Raw genomic sequence first — 24,036 nt, 5'->3', positions numbered from 1 at the left:
ACTAGAGGCGTGCTTTCACTAATGGGACCTCTTGCTGCCACTGCGCCGCCAGCACACAATTTCCGTTCTCATCCTGGGGCAAAGTTCTCAACTCGAGGTAACTCTTCCAGGTTAGTGGAGTTCGTAACCTGAAGCGTTTGTAACCTGAGGCGTTTGTAACTCGAGGTACCACTGCACTTCATTTTAACTTTTCCTCGCAGCTAGCTATACCATTTTTATTTTCAACATTCAGTTGTGAAGATTGGCAGGTAGAACTGATAGGAGCTGAATGAGCTAGCAATCCCTAGTACCCTGCTACCTAAGTCCTCTCATCAAACCCCCAAAGGCCAAACTGTTCAGAAGCAAGGGCATTTTGCAGTGACGTCTTCAGCATACATCCCATGCACTTGAGGAGAAGCCTAATTGGACTCAGTGGAACTTCCATCCAAGCCAAACATACACAGACAGAGCTAGACAACTTTTAAAACCATAGGAGTGCAGGCATGGTTGAAAAAACTCAGAACCTATATATTTCACTTTTTATGCATTTTAAAGTCACTTGCATGTTAAGCATGACAAAATAGGTTTCCAGCTTCATGGTTTTTTTTAAACAAAGGAGATCTTTGGAACAATCCAAATCGTGGTGGGGCAGAGCTGTGCATCCATCGCTGAATCCAAAGGTCTTCTGCTTTCTCTGTCCAAGGGGAAGGAGGGATGTATTCTCCTCTTTTTTCTTTTCTTTTTGCTGCACCAGCTCCATATTGACTTAGCTGACAAGCCCAAAGATTGGACCCTTGGGTATTCACAAAGCTTTGGATGCAGTAGATGCATCCACTAGTGTCCTATCTGGGTACACTCCATTTTCAGGGCTCTTTGTTCTCACTAGAATAAAGCTTGGGCCTCTGTGACAGCATGCCACCCACCCATGCGTCTCTTGAAGGAGACCGGTGGGGAGACTACATGCATCCCACATGTACCCCTACCCTTCCATCGTCATTGTGACAGAAGGGTTTAGGATTGCTGTCAATCTGTTTCATAGTCTTCCCTTGATTGGATGGGATTGGAGACTCATTACCATCATTATGTGACTGGACTGCTCCCTATAGACTTCATTGAAATCTCACTCTAGAAATGAGGCAGACTCATTTTGTTTTTAAAGTAGTACATTGCTTAAAGATATTAATTGAAAGAGGAATGTTGGATCTGGAACTTCTCAGCTAATGAATTTGTGCTCTGGTGGTTACTGTCCTGGTAGATTTTGATCCATTAATGGAAAGAACGGTTTTGAAGCTGGATTTTATTTACAGCCTGATGCAGTCCATGTTTAACCAAAAGGAAGTTCAATAAGACTTATTCTCAGTTCAATAATACTTATTCCCATAAATGATTAATGAAAAGTATTATTATTATTATTTTATTGACGACTGGTTTCAGTGCATTCAGTAGGCCTTACAAGTAGCCTTAACCTGTGAGTTTGTTTAATTAAAACATGCAGACCTGAGGTTAATTGAAAAGATTTTCTGCTTGAAGTACTGTACTCCTCACCTGCTTCTCTGCTTTCTTGCAGGAAAGTTTTCTTCACCGACTATGGACAGATACCGAAGGTGGAGCGCTGTGACATGGATGGGCAGAACCGCACAAAACTGGTTGACGCCAAGATTGTCTTCCCCCATGGTATCACCTTGGACTTGGTCAACCGGCTGGTTTATTGGGCAGATGCCTATCTTGACTACATCGAAGTGGTGGATTATGAAGGAAAGAACCGGCACACTATCATTCAGGGCATCCTGGTGAGTTCTCCTTTGGAGATCCTGCAGCAGGAGTTAGGGAGTCCCTTGGAACCATGGGATGGTTAAGCAGCCCATCTCTGGTTCCTCAGGTGCACTGCTGTCTTTGGGAATATCAATATCACTAATGACTGTGCTTCTAACTTATCCTTCAACTTACATTGAGAGATACCTAAATGTAGCAATCTAACTGCAGACTTAAGCAAACTTTTTAAAAATTAAAGAGATCTTAAAAGGCCTGGGTTGTGAGCTGGAAAGCTGCTCTGAGTTCCTTAAATAAGATGACAGCACTGATGTTCAGCACAGAGGCACTTGCTACATAGAAACAAAGTGATTTCAGGATTGTAAGCAATGTGGATGAGTCACAAGAGTTCTAAGAGATCTGAAGGCCATTGGACATGCTCTGCCAACTGAAAGCACAGAGCAGCCTTCTCCCAACCTGGTGCCCTCTATATGTTCTGAACTGCAATTCCCTTCGGCCTCAGCAAGCATGGCTAATGATCAGGGATGATAGGAGTTGGAACTCCCTGCCTATTGAGATCAAGCCTTCACTGCACCCTTTCAGCACCTGCTAAAAATATTCTTGTTTAGACAAGCTGACCCAGGTGCTTAGAAAGTTGAGGTAATTTCAATCTGTTTTGGTATTTTAACTTTTTTATGGTTGTGATTCCCCCCCCTTCAATTTTATTGTTTTATCCTTTTGTAAACTGCTTTGTGGTTTTTTTTAAACAATCAAGCGGTGTTTAAATTTTATGAACTAAATAATAAATACATAAATAGTTGAGCAACCTCTGCACAGCACCAGCTTAGGGGAAGGCAGGCATAAATTCTGAGCCATAGTGTGCCATAATTGGAGAGCAGGTACAGCAAAGAAGGGGACCAGAAGGGAAAGGGCATTCAGGTGAGTAAGCTGCAAAATAAAAAAGCAAAGTGATCCACACACACAAAAAAAATCACATTTGTGCCCTCTAGATAGAGCATCTCTATGGCCTGACCGTCTTTGAAAACTACCTGTATGCCACCAACTCAGACAATGCCAATGCTCAGCAGAAAACCAGCGTCATCCGTGTTAATCGATTCAACAGTAGCGACTTCCAAGTGGTAACCCGGGTGGATAAGGGTGGAGCTCTTCATGTCTACCACCAGCGACGTCAGCCCACAGGTATACAGGGGAGTGGGTTTGGGGTAGTGTTTGGAGGGAAAGAGGTGGGATGGGCTGGGGTTGAGGACCAGTTGAAGTGCCCAGCAAAGCTGTTGTTGGTTTGCTTTGTTGTATCACCTTGATGTTTGGTGGTGGAGGTCTGTGTTCATTGTGAAGTAAGGTAAGGATTTGTTCTCTTCGGGAATGGTGCCAAAATAACACACACACACACACACACACACCTCAGTAGTGCTATGTGCATAATTAAAAGTCACTCACAATGTCACATGAGACTCTATTTAGAAATATCTACATTGCATCCTAACCAGAGGACTTAGTCCACTCTCTGCATCTCATTCATTACTCTTCTGTCATCAGTATGGCATCAGATTGAGTAATCAGTTTATTCTTGCATTGCATGTCCTTCTCACTTAGCATCACAGAGAGTGGTCCAGCCATCCTTCCTGCATCCTATTTTATCACTGGTCAGTCCATTCTTGAGGCCAGTTTTTTAATTATCCACATAGCATTGGTCTGACTAGTCTCTCTGTCTTGGTCATATATCATCAGATTGATTGAACTGTCCACCCTCCTGCCATGGTTGGTTGTATATAGGTGGTTCATGTTTATCAGGACTTTACTGAATGGCAACAAAGGAATGTCTTGCCACCCCGCTTTCTCTTTATTTTCATGTATGAGCAATAAAGTTCCATGAGGTTGTTTTTAGCAACAGGTTCAGAACAGTGTGCCATTCTGCAATACTGCCTTATCTGCAGTATTGATCATTATGATCATTTAGAAAGTGATGTATTCACACATACTTTCCCTCTCTCAGGATGGGAAAGGTTGTCCAGTGGTGTAATCTGCTCAATTATAAACCAGGTTTGGAGGATTATCTATACAGTATCTTCTTCTTTGGCGATCACTTGTAGCCGAGTAAGATTGTCTTCCATAAATACGATTTTAACAATGGGTCTGTAAGTGACTGTGGAGGCCAATTCTGGATCCACACGTCCTTCCACAGTGGAGACATTGATTTCCAGGCAGGAGTTGATCACGGTGTGGATTTGCCAAGCGTGCCTTCCTCTTAGCACGTTTCTCCCTTGCATCCTTTGAAGTGTCTTCAAAGCCTTTACCTTTACCTTTGGTAAAGACTGTTCTCCAACTGGAGCGCTCACAGGCCAGTGTTTCCCAATTGTCAGTGTTTATACTACATTTTTAAAGATTTGCCTTGAGACAGTCTTATTAATAAAAATAATAATAATATATTTATACCCCGCCCATCTGGCTGGGTTTCCCCAGTCACTTTGGGTGACTTCCAACAGAAAAATAAAATAAATAAAATAAAATAATCTATTAAACATTAAAAACCTCCCTAAACAGGGCTGCCTTCAGATGTCTTCTAAAAATCTGGTAGCTGTTTTTCTCTTTGACATCTGATGGGAGGGCGTTCCACAGGGCGTTCCACAGGGCAGGCGCCACTACCGAGAAGGCCCTTTGAACCTCTTTTGTTGACCACCAGCATTACGCTTTCCATTTTTAAGTTTGGAATAGAGTACAGTGGTACCTCTACTTACGAATTTAATGCGTTCCAAACGCACATTCGTAAGTCGAAAATAAATGTAAGTCAAATCCCATAGGAATGCATTGGGAGAAAAAATTCGTAAGTCGAAGCAACCCTATCTAAAAATTTGTAAGTCGAAAAAATCCTATCTAAACCGCATCCAAGATGGCAGATGGAGCTCCGTTCGTAAGCAGAAACATTCATAAGTAGAGTTATTCATAAGTAGAGGTACCACAGTAGTTGCTTTGGAAGATGGCCATCGCAAGAAGCGCAGAATAGCCCTCCGGGGAATTCCGAGTTTTGCAGGGCATCTAGAGGTCACGCAAAGGCTCTGCGGACCTCGAAACCTCAGGGGGGGTAACCCTGAGGGTCGTGGCACCCAGCGGTGCCCAGCGTGCTCTCCTGCTCTCCAGTTTTTGTCTGTAAAGCCGGGGATGGGATCGAGCTGCAGGCACGAAGGGGAGAAGACCACTAGCCCTGCAGAATGCAGTCTCAGGCTTCGGATGAAAGCGACGAGCTCCAATAAATTAAAAGAATTCAGCCGTAAGTAGGAGGAATTAAAAGAAAGCACTGAGAACGAGTGAATTCGGCAAGCTGAGGGGCGAAAATAGGGGGTCCGTCCCGGCAGCGGTGAGAAAGATGGCACAGGACTGAAATCGCAGGAAGAAGTGGAGGAAAGTGAAAGTGTCTGCTGAGTGAGTTGTGCCAAAAGTCCTTTGTAACAGGGCAAGTTAATTTGTGGAGAAAAAACTATTTGCAAGAATGTGTAAGGATACTTTGTTATTTCCCTGGGTGGAAGATCGGCAGCTAAACTGGAGAACTTTAAAAGTCTGAAACTCTAGCCCTAAAAAAGGATCTGCCGACTACGCAGCAATAATTAACGAGAGGGGGGAAGGGAGGACTGGAGTACTGCAACAAGTACCCTGGGGAAGGGGGAGAGGCTGGGGGCTGTACGTGTACTTTTTATATTTCAAGTTGCCTTCTTTTCTATCCTCTTCGTCGGACCTTTTAAGATCATGAGAAAGCCTGTTGGATTGAGCCAGCAAGTGGCTGAAGCGGAACTTTGTTGCCTTGGCATTTGGGTTTCCCCTTGCTTTTTCTTCATATGAGGATTAGGTCAAAGTGACCGAAGAATTGCGGGGCTTTGCTTCTTTTTTGCAGGTTTGCCGTATTGGAATTAGGCCAACCAAGTGGCTGAAGATTTAAATATAAAAGACTGGTGGAATGGGACAATCGTTGTTATTGAGACTTAAGAGTGTAGAGACATTGAGGGAGGGGAGGACAGGACTGGTGCCGCCTAGTGGGAGAAATAGAGATTGTTTGCTTTATACTGTTTGGCTATTAGAGCTCCATCTAGGGGACAGCCTGGTACTACAGGTGAGAGCTCCCTCTTGTGACGAAGAAAGATATTGCAAATAAAAATTTGAAAATGGCTGGAAAGAATGGGGGGGGGAAACAGCTGGACTAGGAACACCGGCAGACAGGAGAGGATCAAAACAGGAAGAAGTCAAAGACCTGGAGGCTTTATGACAGAAAATAAAAGAAGAATTTAAACAAAATGAACAACGTATGGAGAAGAAACTGGGGGAGGTGCAAGAGACAATTGACAAGAAGATTGAAGGAGCAGTGGGTGAACTCACAACCAAAATAAAAGATTTGACAGAAAAATCTAAAACAATGGAGGATACAATGAAGAAAACACAGAAGGAGGTGCGTAAAGCAAAGAAAGATACAGATCAAGTTAAAGAGAAAATATCGTATTTGGACAAAGCGCAAGAGCAAATGTGGGATAATATGGCGATGTTGGAGATGAGGCAAAAACAGATGAATCTGAAATTGAGAGGTATACGGGAGGAGCCAAATGAAGATATTAAGCTAAAAATAATTAAAGAATTGGCGAGGTGGCTGGAAATGACAAGAGGAAGTGAGTCACTCCATCGTAAATGCTTTCAGGATTAAAGTAAGATCAGAAAAAGCTAAGGCAAGAAAGGCACCTGGAGATTGTTTGGTAATATTCAATTCAATGAGGCTGAGAAATGAAATTGTGAGATTAAGCTACACTAATAAATTAATTATTGATGGAAGACCAATAATTGTTTTCAAAGAGATTCCGGGCAGGTTCCTACGTAAAAGGGAGGGGCACTTTGATTTTTTGGGTGTTGAGTGATAGACCAAGCGTTTTGTAAGCTTCTGCAAAGATATTTAGGATGGTTTGGAGGTCATCCTCTGAGCGTGCTCACACTACGTTGTCATCAGCATACTGAAGCTCTATGATGGAAGTTACAGTAACCTTACCTTTTGCTTTCAGCCTGTTCAGATTGAAGAGCTTTCCATCTGTTCGGTACATGATTTCTACTCCGGTGGGGAGTTTCCCGTCGACAAAGTATATCATGGCAATGAATAGACTTGGGGCAATAACACAACCCTTTTTAACACCTGATCCCACTGTGAATGGTTCACTTTGAGAGCCATTGTTATCTGTGATTGTTGTTGTCATATTATCATGGAGGAGCCAAATGATGTTTACAAATTTATCTGGGCAGCCAATTTTCAGAAGGACAGTCCACAGGGCATTACAATTTACAGTGTCGAAAGCCTTGTTGTTGTTGTTGTTGTTTAGTCGTTTAGTCGTGTCCGACTCTTCGTGACCCCATGGACCATAGCACGCCAGGCACTCCTGTCTTCCACTGCCTCCCGTAGTTTGGTCAAACTCATGTTCGTAGCTTCGAGAACACTGTCCAACCATCTCGTCCTCTGTCGTCCCCTTCTCCTAGTGCCCTCAATCTTTCCCAACATCAGGGTCTTTTCCAAGGATTCTTCTCTTCTCATGAGGTGGCCAAAGTATTGGAGCCTCAGCTTCACGATCTGTCCTTCCAGGGAGCACTCAGGGCTGATTTCCTTCAGAATGGATAGGTTTGATCTTCTAGCAGTCCATGGGACTCTCAAGAGTCTCCTCCAGCACCATAATTCAAAAGCATCAATTCTTCGGTGGTCGAAAGCCTTAGTCAGGTCAATAAACACCATATACAGGGGTTGGTTTTGCTCTCTGCATTTTTCTTGAAGCTGTTGAGTGGTGAAAATCATGTCCCCCTAGAAGGCTGAAAACCGTTTTGGGATTCAGGAAGTGTCACCTTGGATATTGTTACCAGACGGTTTGCTTACCCGGACATTTCCTTTAAAATGTAAACATCCGCCCAGGTGGGCATGTTGGTCCCCCAAAAAAGGACATGTCCGGGTTTTCTCAGATGTATGGCAACCTTATCTAATCAAACCATGAGTGAAAGCTAAGGTTTGTTCCTAACTTATCACTAATGGTTTGCTTGGGAAAAACAAACCACATGTGCTGGTTTGCACATAATGCTAAACCAAGATGCGTGGTTTGCTTCATGTTGCTTCAGGCACAATTAAAACAACCACACCTCTGTATTTATAGCTCTGAGCAATTGAGTAATGGGGGCAAGCCTTTACCCTTCCACTCAACAGCCATAGACTTTTATGAGTTGTACACACATCTCTTCTTGTTCTGGTTTCACAAGAAGGTTGGCAATGGCTGGTATTGTTCCTGCTGCATCCCACCAGGTGCTTCAAGAATGCTAATTAATTAGTTGGTATATTAAAGGGTCAGTTAGCATTATTTCCCTTTAGATTTAAATGGTTGTTAGCTCAGCTTAGCTGTTGTTTCCTGTCAGCGGCAGCAGGAACACATGTTGTAGGTCTTAAAAGGTTTAGCAGCAACTTCACTCAAGGAGGATTAAGCACCTCCTTCACCCTAGCAGATCTAATGAGAAGTGTTACTGCTCACCAAAAATGCATAGGATGCTCTGCTTACCAGGTGCCCAAGCATGTAAAGGCCCACCTTTCTGCCTGGCCTCATTGGTTGTACTCTCATAGCTGCTTTTCAAAGTCCCCCTTTCTGAGTCTTGTACATGTCTCTCACACTCATTCTTCTCCATACAACTGCTGGCCTAGCCCCTTTTTGCCCTTCTAACTGCCTGTTTGCTTACGGCACCTGCTCTCATATATCTTTGTACCCAAAGTTTTGTTTGAATTCCTCCCAAGCAGTTGCCCTTTCAGTGAGCTGCTGCCATGTAGTGGCAAAGAGAAGGAACTGTACAATATAGAACCTCATGTTAGAATGTCACCTCTGCCATGAACTCCCCAGGTGGCTTTAGCTCGGTCATTCTCCATCAGCTTCAGTCACCCCATAAGCACTTTGGGGATAATAATGTTCACCTAGTTTGCAAGAATGTTTTAAGAATCACAACAAAATAATGGTCTGGATCTAGAGGTTTTGAGTGTGCCAGCCTCTGAATGGATCATGGGAGCAGTTTTGGGGCTTTTCACAGGCATCTGTTTGTCCACTGTGAGAACAGGATGCTGGATTAGATAGGCCACTGGCCTGACCCAACAGGGTTCTTTTTATGTCTTACACACAGCATTCATATATGCAGGCCATAGCTGCCAAGTTATCCCTTTTTTTAAGGGATTTTCCCTTATGCTGAATAGGCTTCCTTGCGAGAAAAGGGAAAACTTGGCAGCTATGGTGCAGGCAACGATCGTTTCGCGTGGGGAGTTCCTTTCCTGGCCCTCATGCCGTGTTAACACCCTGCCCTGCCCCCATTACACCCCCTGTTTTGCCCTCTTCTGGGTCCAAAAGGGCCTGTGCATTAGCGATCGTGCATCAATTGGACGTGCTTAAAATTGTTGCCTCCTATATACACCTGGTCACAAAGAGTCGGACATGACTAAACAACAACAACAATGTAAAAGTGTTATTATGACAAACAGGTGTTCAGAAATACAGTGGTACCTCAGGTTAAGTACTTAATTGGTTCTGGAAGTCAGTACTTAACCTGAAGTGAACTTTCCCATTGAAAGTAATGGAAAGTGGATTAATCCGTTCCATGTGGGTCCGTGGAGTACTCAACCTGAAGTGTACTTAACCCGAGGTATGACTGTAATTGGTACTGGAAGTCTGTACTTAACCTGAAGCGTACTTAACCTGAAGCAAACTTTCCCATTGAAAGTAATGGAAAGTGGATTAATCCGTTCCAGGTGGGTCCGTGGAGTACTCAACCTGAAGCGTACTTAACCCGAGGTATGACTGTACATTTGTCATACAGGTACACTAAACAAAATTGGGTTTGGCCTCAGCTTCCTACAAACCAGCATTTGGTGGGCACTTGCTTCACAGATAAGCGTGCAGAACAGGAATATAAGCACTCTTGGAAGCTGACCACATCTTGTCTGAAACTTCGGTGGTGTGTGTGTTCTAGCTCCCCTTCCCCCTCTCTCCGCCTGCTTCAGTGGCACTGAGTTCAGCTTCCTCCAGCTCCTGTTACAGATGGTTGTCAAGTTCTCTCAGGAGTGTGTGCACTGGTTGCAAAGAGCCTCATGTATCACTTTTAATTCAGGTTAACTTACTGGAAATTACTTCTAGTCTGAGCGGCATTTGAGTATTGGCTGTTTCTGACTAATCACCCAGTCTATGCTAAAACCTGATAACATTAGCTGTGCCCCAAGTGGGCCCTCTTGAACATTTGGTTATCTCCCAGCAGCTCTTTCAGAGAGAGAGAGAGAGAGAGATCTCAAAAGCTGTCTCCAGAGAGCACTCTGCGGCATATGATTGATTGATTGATTGATTACTGCCCTGCAGAAAAGGAAAGAATTAAGCAGATGTGGCATCTTGAAATATTAATGGCTTCCTCCAAGGGCTGTTTTTGCTTCTTCCCCAGAGCAGATATATTTGACTAGGTCACAGTGCTCCCAGGAAAACCCTTGAGCAATGACTGGTAGTTTTTCTGGCACTCAGTGGTGTGCTTCATTCTCTCCCCTCCCCTTCAATCAGCATCCAGCACTATTCCGTCCCTCCCCCCAAAGCCCTTCCATTCATTTTACTTAATCGGTTTGCATGTTGAAAATCCTCTTAGAGCCTTCCATTGGCTGCTTAGGATTCACTGAACCATTAAGCTAATTGGCAGATTTCAGGGAGGGAAGTTTCTTTCTCATCTGGGATGGCTACCACTCAGTGTACTCCCTAACTCAGAACTTTCCAAACTTTTCATGTTGGTGACACACTTTTTAAACATGCATCATTTTGTGACACGGTAATTCAGTTTTAATAGCAAACCAGGAGGAGCACGGGGAGCGTTTGCACGACACACCTACATACTGCAGCTGACACACTAACGTGTCGTGACACACAGTTTGGAAAGCTCTGCCCTAACTAATAAAGCCAGGACTAAAATGGGTGGGTTTGTGGCCCTATTAAGGCCAGACTTGAGAACTTGTGGGCCTTCAGATGTTGTTTGTTGTATAATATGGGTTCTCCACATGCTTCTTTTGACCTGGGTAAAAGGCTGCATGGGATGACTGCCAGAAGTGCCCAAAACAGAATGTATGTTTGAGTCTCAGATCCGTTTTCTGAGTATCTGCGTAATGAACTAGGCAGCATCTTGTGCAACAGCCTGGAGGGAAGTGTGTCACATCTCACCAAAATGAGCCAGCCCAGTTAAAAGAAGCTGGAGAGTGGGGGAAATGAGAGCATGGTTCAAAAGTTGAAAGGAGCATATTGCCTAACAATTCTTGTTAAACCTATTACTATTAGCTTAAAGTTGCTGTCTCTGAAAATGGTTCTGAAGCCTCAGTTGGTGCAAAATACAGTGGTCAAAAATTAGACTGATGCCTCTCAACTTTGATCAATAGTCACCAGTCTTAAATGAACTCCAGTGGCTGCCTCTTTGTGTCTGGTCCCAATTCAGAGCATTGGTGCTTTCTTTTAAAGCTCTTTTAAAGCTTAAGAACCAAGTGATTGAGCTACCCTGCCTACACAACACCATCAGCCACTGATGCCCTTCTCCCAAATGCTACCTCCATCAGAGGTGAGGTTTGTTAAAACTCAGGAGAGGTGTGTGGAGATAGCAGAAAACATGACCTCTTAGTCACTCTCAGAATCCAGGAGTGGATGTTTCCGGCTATGGGGCCAGCATAAGAGTTTGGGCACCTCGAAATGCCTCCTCCTGACCTTACGTTTGGTGGCGCACCTTAATTTGGGCGCTGGAAGGGGCTGCCTGTTCCCCTCCACCTCTTGGTCCTGGCGGCGCAGGGGGTCTCCAACATCGCTGAGCCCTGACACCTCCGTCCCGCCCACTTCCTGATTCCCCTCACCTGACCCACAGCTGCTGCTCTGACTGTGCGAAGTGCTGGTCAGCAAGAGGGGAGGAGGCTCCCTGTAGGAAGACCCCCTGACAGATGTAAATGTAGGTATTAGATAGATAGATAGATAGATAGATAGATAGATAGATAGATATAAAGAAATACTGTCCACCATACACTTGACATTTCTCCAATATGATCTTGCTGTTCATACTTGGGGCATGTCAAGTGCATGCTCACGGATGGTTTTAAGAATCACAGTGGAAGATGAAAGATGTATGGTAGGCTGAGTCGTTAATAAACTGTCTGAACTTTTCTTTGTTGCTGCAGTGAGGAGTCATGCCTGTGAACAGGACCAGTTTGGCAAACCGGGTGGCTGCTCTGACATCTGCCTCCTTGGAAATAGCCACAAGACCCGAACATGCCGGTGCCGGTCAGGATTCAGCCTAGGCAGCGATGGAAAGTCTTGCAAAAGTAAGTGGCCTGCAGACACTAAGGCTGGGGTGAGGTGGGGCTGCGCCGGGAGGGTGAGGTGGCGAGGAAGCTTTGCCTTTCAGTTTTAGTCAGCAACAATTTGCCTTAATGGTCTCACCCTGTGAATCATTGTTGTCAGCCAGCATATATTATACAAAGGTGTTTGGTGAGACGGGGTCACTTATGCATCCTGTTGACAAATAGGGAACATTATGGCGGCAGAAGCAAAGTCGAGAGTGGGACCGATGATTGGTGAACTTATTCAGGGCAAAGAAACAGGGGAGAGACTTGGAAACTCATGACAGAATCCTGAGATTTGAGTATTTTTGGCGAAGTGGTGAATCCAGCACCACTTCACCCTGAGCCATAGCATGGTGTTCCAGTAAAATAAGCAAATATATTATGCAGAAGTCAGACGGTAGCACCATTTTATCACCGCAGCATTGTCCATTTGTATCCTGATTGGTGCTGAACCCACCACGACAGCCTTGTGGGCAATAAGTCTTGGCCCCAAGCTCCCTGTTGTCCAGGAGGAAGAGCAGCACAGAGGGAGTGCTAGAGGGGCAGTTGGGAGCCCAGATCTCCCAAATGAGCTCTCTCTCTCTGGATGGATGGATGGATGGATTGCTGTCTCTGTGTGTGTCCTGAATGTGTCAGCATTATTTCATGAGCCTGTGGCTTATGGCTTAATGGCTCTCCTCCTTATGGGAAGCTGATGCTTTTAACATTCTGTACATAAGGTAGAAGGCAAGGGCATCCTGCCACCATCAGATCTGCTCTAAAGAAAAGCCCCAAGTGACCTCTGAACTACTGCCTATGAGATCTGGGTGCAAGGGAGAAGAGGCACACATGAAATTAGTCCCAGCTAGAGTTCCCGGAATACCAGATGATGCAATGTGGCAGATGTACTGTATGAGCCAATCTGTTTGTGGATATAAAGCTGCTGGTCCAGAGTCCAGCTTGTGGTTGATTTTAGGCCAGGAAAAATCCTTGCACAAGAAGGGATATGGGTTGCCAGCTAAATACCACAGTGTGAAAAGCTGTTAGTCACCAAGCATCTGACCTCCTCCTTTTTAACTCATCAGTTCATTATAATGGAAAAGGCCAGAACCTGCAAACCTTGCTGACCTCCAGTTTTCCTTCAATCTCATAGATACTGACTATGCCCAAGAGGCTGAAGACCAAGCAGTTGGGTGGGTTTCCTTGGCTGTAGACTAGGCACAGATTAAGTTTAGAAGTGGAAGGGAAAACGCTTAGCAGCCCAAGTGAACAAATGCTCAGTCGTCTTCATTATTCTGAGCAAGAGCTTGTGGATATGGGGGCAGTAAATGCAGTGAGGGCTCCCAGTGCCTTGCCCCATGGCTCCTATGAGGCTTCCAAATGTATAATTTTAAAATTTCTCTCCCCCCCCAACCTAGCCACTTTAGGACTGTGATTTCCACATGCAGATCAGTAAAATAAATTCACATGATGCATTCCACTTAAAGGATTGTTGTCCAAAAACGTGGACAACTGTTTACCTCTCTTTACAGGCATTGCTTTGTGCACTATGCAGTCACACGGCCAGCTACTTGCCCTTAACTATCCTTCTGTTCTAATCCAAACATGCCAAATGTAATTGTAGCATATAAGCCAATTGAAGTATATAACTCCAAATGTATGGGGGTTTTTTTGTATGTTGAATTATTTGCTCTCTAGTGCTGGTGTTTAGATACTGCTTACTTACGAATTTAAGCAGCATGGGAGAGAATTTGCAGCTTTTCAGTCTTCCAAAGCAAAATATGCAACAGTTTGCAACAAGGAAATGAACTTGAGGAATCAAAACAGAGGTTCAAATATATGCATTGTTTACAGATAGCTGCTTTCTGACTTAGCAAGTGGAAGCTGGCTCTGTTCCTTTCTGCTTCCCGTTTTCAAGAATAGAGATGACTACTGCTTGTCTTTTCATGATTGTAGGTAGAAATTAGATGCACCATACGGAGGCTGACTTTAAAAGGGGATTGAACAAATGATGGATCAGTGGCCACTGATCATGATAGTTATATGCAGTCTCCAAGTTTTAAGAGGCAAATATGCCTCTGAATACCAGTTGTTGGGGAGCAGCAGGGGAAGAGTGACGGTTGCCTTCATGCCTTGCTTGTAGACTGTCCAAAGGCATCTGGTTGGCTGCCATGGAAAACAGGATGGTGGGCTAGTTGGACAGTTGGGCTAATCCAGCAGGGCTCTTCTTACGGGTTTTAGTTTTGTCATTGTGGAAGACAGGAGTGCCCAAGCTTCTAGATGAGCTTCAGTGCAAATCAAAGTTAGCCTAGCTTTGTTGTTTTGATGCTTCCCCTTGTCATTTTCCAGAGCCAGAGCACGAGCTGTTCCTTGTTTATGGCAAAGGTCGGCCAGGCATCATCCGTGGGATGGACATGGGAGCCAAAGTTCCTGATGAGCACATGATCCCCATTGAAAACTTGATGAACCCCAGGGCCCTGGATTTCCATGCAGAGACTGGCTTCATTTACTTTGCTGACACCACCAGTTACCTGATTGGGCGACAGAAGATTGATGGAACGGACAGGGAAACAATCCTGAAAGATGGTATGTACCCCTTTCATCCAGGCTGCTTCAGTATGCTAGGTGCTGGTCTGGTTTCCTAGTACAGTCTGTGTGCGGATTGGAGTAGAGAGAGTGAGGTTCAAGTGCCCACATACAAGAAAGAGTAGAATTTGGATTTTGGTACACAATTTTGCTCAGAACATAGGCCAGCTGATGGGTGACAGAAAAGTGCACAGCACAGGTTGTACTATTTTCATGCATAGATTTCTTTGTTTTTTCTTGGGTACCAACCCGAATGTTGTGTTCTGCTGCTGAATCTCTCTCTCTGCATCTTTTGCAGAGTAGGTGTGGTCTGCACATGTGTGTCCATCATGCCTCGTGCCTTGTCTGTTTCAGTAGAAATCAAACCAACAGAGTACATGGCACCATTCATATGGCTGTGTCACTTTCACTTCAGTCCTCAGTTTCTGATGCGTCCCCATCTGCCTGGCTTGCTTTTGCTGAGCATGATTGTTGATTTTAACTCCTTCCAGGCATTCACAATGTGGAAGGCATCGCTGTGGACTGGATGGGGAACAACCTCTACTGGACTGATGATGGGCCCAAGAAGACAATCAGTGTTGCCCGGCTATCAAAGGCTGCACAGACCAGGAAGACTCTGATTGAAGGACAGATGACTCACCCTCGAGCCATTGTGGTGGACCCCTTGAATGGGTGGGTGTCACCATGCTATTCCAATGAGCACCAGGGAGCCTACTTTTGGCTGCTGTTTAATAAGGATGGGGATGTAACAGGGATGCAAAGCAAAAAGTGGACATGCACAGCATCTGTTAACCAAACTTCAGTTGAATTCTCTGCCTAACCTACTTTACAGAATTGTTCTAAAGATAAAATAGGGAAGGGGAGAATCACACCACCTTGAGTTCCTTGGAGGAAAGATGGGATATAAATTAAATAAACAAGCTGGCCAAGAGAAATAAGATAAGCTGAACACCTCCAAGCCTGTGGGAAGTATTGTTGCACACCACCCCACTCTCTGAGCAGAGGAAAATTTCAGGGGTTCCAGGCATGCTTACCCAAGGCCTGTGTTTCCTTTTGGAAGCGAGGTGTCTTTACAATACAGTGGAACCTCGGCTGTTGAACGTAATCCGTTCCGGAAGACCATTCAGCTTCTGAAACGTTCAACAACCGAGGCTCAATTGCCAGTCAGCAATTGCAATGGAGAAATGCGCCTCAGAAGACGTTCGACTTCCGAGGCGCATTCAAAAATGGAAGCATTCACTTCCAGGTTGTCGGCATTCGAAAGTCGAAACGTTCGACTTCTGAAGCGTTCGACAATCGAGGTTCCACTGTATATGATTTATTTATAAATATACGTTTCCGAGCACAATTCAAAGTGTTGGTGCTGACCTTTAAAGCCCTAAACGGCCTCGGTTCTATATACCTGAAGGAGTGTCTCCATCCCCATCGCTCTGCCCGGACATTGAGGTCCAGCGCCGAGGGCCTTCTGGCGGTTCCCTCACTGCGAGAAGCAAAGCTACAGGGAACCAGGCAGAGGGCCTTCTCGGTAGTGGCACCCGCCCTGTGGAACGCCCTCCCATCGGAGGTCAAGGAGATAAACAACTACAGTGGTACCTCTACTTACGAATAACTCTACTTACGAATGTTTCTACTTACGAATGGAGCTCCGCCTGCCATCTTGGATGTGGTTTAGATAGGATTTTTTCTACTTACGAATTTTTAGATAGGGTTGCTTCGACTTACGAATTTTTTCTCCCATTGCATTCCTATGGGATCCGACTTACAAATTTTTTCGACTTACAAATGTGCGTTCAGAACACATTAAATTCGTAAGTAGAGGTACCACTGTACCTGACATTTAGAAAACACCTAAAGGCAGCCCTGTTTAGGGAAGTTTTTAAATCTGTGATATTTTAATGTATTTTGTTATTTGTTGGAAGCCGCCCAGAGTGGCGGGGGAAACCCAGCCAGATGGGCGGGGTATAAATATAATAATAATAATAATAATAATAATAATAATAATAATAATAATAATAATATACAACCTGAGCCTATGATGGAGGGGTTCACAGCATTCACAAACAAAGAGGGTATTGCTTCTCCCATAGCTTCAGCCCTGGATTCTAACAGACATCAGCCATGACTCTGACCATCTCTCTAGCTTGCTGCATTTTACAGACCCACCTTTACCAGACTGCAACCTTTTTTCTCCTACCTCACATCACGGTCAACATTGGAAACCCAATCCTAAATACTATTCTACTTCAAACTCTGGCCTTTGTCTTTCTAACTAACTCTGAGCTGGAGGAGGGGCTGCTCCCAAAAGCTGTGTGAGAGAGTCCCCTCTCTTTGTCTTTCTTAATGGCTCATTCTCTTTGACTTGTCTTTCTTAAGGGCTCATCTCCCAGGCGATTCCCAGACATGGGAATGCTGGCCTGTCTTATATTGTAATACTTGCTAAATCTAGTGTCTGACACCTGGTTTTAACGTTGATTAAATTCTAACATTTACTGAATCCAAGAATTTAGGGTGTCTAACACCCGCAAACTCATAACAGTATATACCTTCAGCTCCAATAGCAAACCTTTCTTTACCTGCTGACTGCAACTTCTTCATTGTCTTACATAAAGGAGCTCCTGGCAGTAGTGGCCTGTTTCTGACTAGATTATGCTAGGGTAGCCCTATGTTCCAAATAGTGTCGCTCACATGTTTGTGCAGTTCACTGAGCCTCTTGCATGTGGTACAGGCCAGAGAGTTTTCACTCACCAGGAGGGAATTGTTTTGGTTCGTTTCCTGCTGTATCGACTCCCCAAAGACTTCAGCTCAAGAGTTCATTCTGTTTTCACACTGGTGTCTCTGGGGCTGCCAGTCCCTGGGGGATTAAAAGGCCACATCCTGCTCTTAGGAGCTGCTCAGACAGGCTCAGCAGGGAGTGGAATTGCAATGTGCACACACTCACAAGCTCTCTTGAGTCAGGAAGCACAGTGGGTGGGTGGGGAGAGGCAAAGAGAGGGGGAATCAGATGAGCTGTTTCCTCCTTGTCCCTATCATTATTATCAATAGTCTTTTAAAAAAGAAAAAGAAAGCTGTGATTGTTCTCCATCTTTCCCTTTCCTCCACCCCACCTGCTCAGCTCATCAGACAGGGTTCAATAATCTTAATTTCCAAGTATTTCCAAGTCTCGATGCTGGTCATTCAGAGGAGCCAATTACTGTGCCACCTGACCTTTCAAGCTCGCATGTGTCTGTATCTGTTCGTGCAATGCTTTTCCAGGCAGTACAGAGCAATATATCTGGCAAGGATTGAATTAGCCATGCTCTGCTTGGTTAATATGAATAAGTAAGATGTGCAGGGCCCAAGTAGGTATTTAAAGAGAACATGTTCCTGAGGAAGGGAGGGGAGAGGAGAACCCTGTCACTCAACTTCTTCTAATAGAGAACTTCCACTCTTGAACTTTTGCCTCTCTACTTGTCCTCTCAGCTGCCACTTCTGCTGCACTAGTTGGCATAAATGGCAGTGGGGGCTGTCTTAAAGCCATTTGCAAATGAGTTATTTGAAGCAGCATCTTGTCCCTTCTGCTTTAAACATCAGAGTAAGCAGGTGGGCAGAGGGAGTGTCTCCCAGCCCTGACACCACCTGCCCACATGCTAAAAGGAGGGGGGAGAAGGCTGCTTTAAAAGACACCTTTGTCACATGCTTGAAGACAGCTGTCTTAAAGCTGCAAAGTAGCAACCTCCCCTCTCCTTTAAACAAGTGGGTGATCGCTGGGCAGGTGAGATAACTGCTTTACAGACCCCTTTGGGTAACTGTGTGCCCCCTGCCCCAGGAGACCAAAGCTCTCAGGTTGGAAACCTCTGTGCCAAAGGTGTAGCCTGGTTTGCTGGGTGGTTTTGCAGCTAAATGATGGGACTTTGTGAGTACACTGTGGGGTTATGGTCTATAATACAGGTGAAACTCGGAAAATTAGAATATCGTCGAAAAGTGCATTTATTTCAGTAGCGCAACTTAAAAGGTGAAACCAATATATGAGATAGATGCATGACATGCAAAGCAAGATATGTCAAGCTTTATTTGTTGTAATTGTAATTATTTGTCGTTGGGCGGGTCAATTATAAATGGAATATAATTAATGAAATGTAATGGTGATGTTTATTTTTGTATTATTGTAACTATTTGTTTTATTACTGTATAATTTCCAAAAGAAAGCATTTGTAAAAATTAAAAGAAAAAGAAAAAATAATAAGTTACATTACTGAAATAAATGCACTTTTCAACGATATTCTAATTTTCTGAGTTTCACCTGTATAATATATTATAGAATACAATTTATGTTTAATGTGTTAAAAAAAAAATAAGAAAATGGAGAAACAGGATACAGAACTTAAGCATAATTGGTTTCTTTTTTCTCCTCTATTTTTGTTTTTGACACATAAGGTGGATGTACTGGACTGACTGGGAGGAAGACCCAAAAGACAGCAAGAGGGGAAAGATAGAAAAGGCTTGGATGGATGGCACCCATCGCACCGTCTTCATCACCTCCAAAACTGTCCTGTGGCCCAATGGACTGAGCCTTGATATTCCGGCTAAGGTGCTGTACTGGGTGGATGCATTTTATGACCGGATTGAGATGGTTATGCTGGATGGCACAGAACGGAAGGTCAGTATCAGCTCTGCCTCTGCCTCTCACACTGGGGCATATTCCTGCCCTTTTCTTCAGTTACCTACACCTGCCTCCCTCTCTTCTCTGCCCAGTGATTTCATGCAAGGCTTAGGCACCTGTTTGCCTTGTGTCTTTCTCAGCTGTTTGTAAGCTGTACAGTGGTGCCTTGCTAGACGAATTTAATTCGTCCCGTGAGTCGCTTCGTATAGCGAAAAAGTAGTTTATGAAGTGGTTCCCATAGGAACGCATTGAAGTGTGGTTTCCCATAGGGTGCCTCGCAAGACGGAAGGAAAAAAATCGTCTTGCGAGGCACCCTATGGGACGAAAAAAAATGGTCTTGTGAGTCTCCATTGAAACTGCAAGAGTTTTTCGTCTTGTGAGGCAATCGTCTAGCGAGGTACCACTGTATTTGTTCCCTTTCTCTATCTTTGGGCTTGAACCCATATGGAGAGTAACATATTCCTCGGAATGCTTTAACAGCTGTAGCATATCTAGCAAAAGGCACACCCCTGAAAGTGTGGGAGGATGGGAGGAGGGTAAAAAAAAAATTATTTTATTTTTTTTAAAATCCTTTCGAATAAGGATTTAAAAGTTATTTACATCAGATCTTTCCAAATGTAAACAAATAAAATATATAACAAAATACATCAAACCAAATTCTCAAAACTGAAATTATACATACCAAAATCATATCTCAAGATGTATTCCACTTCCACAAATAAACAAAACTTCCAACCCTTCTCCATCATATCTGGGTTTTTTTTTTGTTGTTGTTATTTCCCACAAGTTAGTTTATGTCGACTTTACGCTAGAATTTTTCCTCTCTTTTCTTGATTTCGCTTTTTATATTTTACAGATAACGCTCAAGTTCTGCCAATAGAATGTTGTTGTTACTATATGTATTTAAATACTCTCTGAAAATTTTCCATTCTTTGGATATCTTTTGATATTCTATGTCCCGCACCCAGCCTGTTAATTTTGCTAACTGTAAATATTCAATCAGCAGAGCTTGCCACTCTGTTATGGTAGGGGGCAGTTTGTCTTTCCATTTCCTAGCAATCAGGATTCTAGCGGCGGGAGGAGGGTAAAATTTTAATTGCTGGAGGTGTGGGTATAGCCTCCCAATGGAAGGAAAGGTGGAGGAGCCCCTATAGTGGGGAGATCCAGATTTATACTATTTTGAAGACTTGGGGCATTCAGAGTGGAGCTTTGGGAGGGAGGGACTTATGACACCTCAGGTACCATCCAATAGGTTGCGTGTAACCCTAGTGCAGCTGCCATAATCACTGCAAAACATTCATGGTGTTTGCCCTTGCAGAGACAAAAACATCTGCTTACCAGCCACTTCCGCACAAAGAAAGCACAATGTTTGTAATAGTGCAGCATGGAATTCCTTTTGTCGAAATCAACGGACACGATGAAAATAGGTTCATTAATTTCAGTGGGTCCATTCTGAGTAGAACTCACTGAATACAACATTATATTTATTTACATTATTGCATTTATCATAGGAACACAAGAGGTTGCTTTACACTGAGTCAGACCACTGTATTGCCTCACTTATTATCACCCTACACCATCTGGCAGCAGCTCTCTAGATTCTGGAATTGAACCTGGGTCCCTCTGCATGTAAAGCAGTTGCTCCAGCAGTCAGCTATTGGCCTGTGCTGCATCTTAGGTCCTAAAAAGGCATCACTAGAGTGGTATTTGGGTGGTTAGTTAAGAAGAATCACAGCATATCTAGAAATGCCCATTTCTCTCTCTCTCCCCCCCCCCCCCCAATGCAGATTGTGTATGATGGCAATGAACTGAACCATGCCTTTGGGCTGTGCCACTATGACAACTTCCTTTTCTGGACAGAGTACCGGAGCGGTATCATCTATCGCTTGGACCAGACTTCCAAGGCTGTTAAGCTTTTGCGCAATGAACGTCCGCCAATCTTTGAAATCCGCATGTATGATGCTCAGCAGCAGCAAGGTGCGTGGCAGGACAGGCACAGGATGTGCTGATTTATTGCAACTCAGCCACTGACAGCTTCTTATCCAAGTAGGCTGTGCAGGAATACGAAAGGCACTGTAGGGAAACAGGATCCCAGGTAGTCAAGGCAGGGGACATACACACAGGTGGTTCATTTATTATCTGGCCTCTGGTACAGAAAGGATTTTTTAATTTTTCCAGGCACTAAGGCAGAACCTAAGTGCAGTTTCTCATGGCAAAGTATTGCTGTGGTTACTTACAACTGCAAAAAGCCATGTTTGCAGTTACATCTTTTGTTTGAGTCACAATCAGCACAATGGTGTGCAGAGCGATTCAAATGAGGATGGGTGTTTGAATCTCTGTGGGATCAATGAGCTTGCCCAACTCAGATTCATGATATCGGCTTGCTACATTGCTTTAGATGCCTTCTGTAAACGTCTTTATTTCAGCAAGCCTTCTCAGGCATATAATTTAGTTACCTATATAGATAGCAAAAAAAAAAAGATTTTATTTGTGTTTTAATCATTATTTTAGCTACAATATGTGGATATTAACTAAGTTTTATTATTCTTTTTATTAAATAAATTTTTATTAGATTTTCACTTAGAAATCAATCATATCAAAAAATATTCCAAATTATACAAATATATATCTATTAAACCAACTATTATGCCAAATTATAATTTTTTTGCTTCCCCATGCTTCAAATTCTGAGGGTTCTGAATATCGATAATTGCTGCCATTCTAATCTACAGTTTTATTATTCAAACTGCTTAGAGAGCTCTTTGATTAAGTGATTGATAAATCTTTCTGAATTAAGTTTAAAAAGTTCCTTATAAGATGTTAATATTTTAAAGTTCCCTAGACTTTTGAATTGAAGTTCATGGTTACCCAGACAGTACTGTGGTCCAGGATGCTCTGCCTTCATCTGGGTGAAAGGGAGTAAAGGAGAGTTGGATAAGAAGGAGCAGGAGTCTCTGAATATATATCATATTCATCAGGAACTGGGCTGGAATTCTTCATCTTTTACATCCATTTTATTTTACCCACATAGGCACACTGACATAAGGTTTAGATCATGGGTATCCATAGTCTTAATTAGGGCAAAGTGTTAATTCCTGCTTTGTCAGCAGTTCCAGCGTTTTCTTCAAAATAGTCCAAGACTGTTATGGTTTCTAGTATCTTGTTGGTTATGATGTTTTCCTAACCTTATCACCAGGCTCTTATCACCTAAAATGTCAGTGTCTCACTTGGCTGTCCCTACGATTCAGCAGCGTTCGAAGCAGCTTCTGCAATGTATCACATTGATGAACTTTTCCATCATTGTTATCCATTTTGATCCATCAAACCTGCTCAAAAGTTGATGTTGGTCCTTAGAAAGGGTATAACATTAGGAACTTTGACCTAGGCAAGTGATGGCGAACCTTTTATAGACCAAGTGCCTAAACTGCAACCCAAAACCCACTTATTTATCTGCAAAGTGCCAACAAGGTAATTTAAGTTGAATACTGAGGTTTTAGTTTAGAAAAAACAACATATTTTGTCTTAAAAGAAAAACACAGTAACAGCTTTCAGTTATACAAACAACTTGTAAAAATTTGCATTAAGATGATCCAAACTAAGTAAGGAAAGCAATCCCAAGTGCTTTCATTGACTTAAAATTATTAAGGATCCCCTGCTTTTAAGCTCCAGCCAGAGCAAGCAAGTGTTTTTGGCGTTGGCCCTCTGAGCGCGTGCAGAGCGGCACCCCCCATCATGCCACCATTTCCTGAAAGGGCCCCAGGGGCTGCCCCACGTGCTAGCCCCACTCCCTCACCCAGCCCAAGTGACCCCTACGCAGGGTGTCCGGTGTGGCCGGAGGGTGTGTAAAGCCTCAGCCTTGCAGCAGGAGGACGAAGGCGGCTGCTCGGAACTCTCGCCAGCCCATCAATGCGGCAGCGCGGCTCTGAGCGGGTGCAGAGCGCTGCACCCTCCTCACCCTCAGCGGAGGTGACCCAAGGGAAAACGTGCGCCCTGGGGTGTGGCTCCATTTTGCACCCCTCAACGTCCCATCCGAGGCGCATCTACTCGGACACAAGTCCCAGGATCCATGCCTAGCCTCTGAAAACAATATGAGCGCCTGCTTGGGGACAGTGTCACATATCCGAATGGGACCAATGCCCCAGCCGGCCCTTTCCTTTGCACCTCCCTGACCACAAGGGCACCTCCTTGGTCTTGGCGTCCCACATGGAGCGACTGAGCAAAAGGAGCCCTAAAGGCGCTGCAGCAGACAGGCCAGTTTGGGGATTTTGGCTTTACTATCTTGCTCATGAAGCATCCAAAACTTAGGGCCCACCATAATCATTGCCGGTGCTATTTCGCAACCCACTTGCGCAAAATACTAATTGCCATGATATGCTCTGGAAGCCTCTGTGCAATTGGGCACAATGAACTCGGGCCGAAGAATAGCTGCAACCCCCGTTTTGGAAAGAGTCGGCGCTCCGCCAGGCATCGCATCCCGCTCCAGCCACACAGTTTCCTGTGCCGACCCACCATACACATGGCGCTCTGGCTGCCCAAGTTGAGCTGAGGACTCGTTGCACTGCCCTTGCCTTCTGCCAGCACTGTACTGGAGCAACAGGATGCGTGCCCACCCACAGAGAGGGCTCTGAGTGCCCCCTCTGGCATGTGTTCCATAGGTTCGCCACCAGTGACCTAGTCTGAATATGCAGTACAGTTTACTCCTGTCTATGAA

General features: G+C 44.2%; 1 protein-coding gene across 6 annotated transcripts in view; it reads left to right on the top strand.

Annotated features, from left to right (window-relative positions):
• Window positions 1-24,036, top strand: part of LRP1 (LDL receptor related protein 1) — a 335,312-nt gene that overhangs the window by 174,629 nt on the left and 136,647 nt on the right. For all 6 annotated transcript variants that reach the window (XM_060272179.1, XM_060272176.1, XM_060272175.1 and 3 more), the window contains 7 exons: window positions 1,547-1,769; window positions 2,739-2,928; window positions 11,957-12,100; window positions 14,450-14,686; window positions 15,178-15,358; window positions 19,100-19,322; window positions 21,113-21,302. In XM_060272179.1, coding sequence (XP_060128162.1) covers window positions 1,547-1,769; window positions 2,739-2,928; window positions 11,957-12,100; window positions 14,450-14,686; window positions 15,178-15,358; window positions 19,100-19,322; window positions 21,113-21,302 — 1,388 coding nt within the window. The remainder of the gene's footprint in view (window positions 1-1,546; window positions 1,770-2,738; window positions 2,929-11,956; window positions 12,101-14,449; window positions 14,687-15,177; window positions 15,359-19,099; window positions 19,323-21,112; window positions 21,303-24,036) is intronic.

The sequence above is a fragment of the Zootoca vivipara genome, chromosome 2 (assembly GCF_963506605.1).
Source record: "Zootoca vivipara chromosome 2, rZooViv1.1, whole genome shotgun sequence".
In the NCBI taxonomy this organism is placed as follows: Eukaryota; Metazoa; Chordata; class Lepidosauria; order Squamata; family Lacertidae; genus Zootoca; species Zootoca vivipara.
The sequence above is the reverse complement of the archived record's forward strand: the minus strand, read 5'-3'. Positions and strand labels throughout refer to the sequence as shown.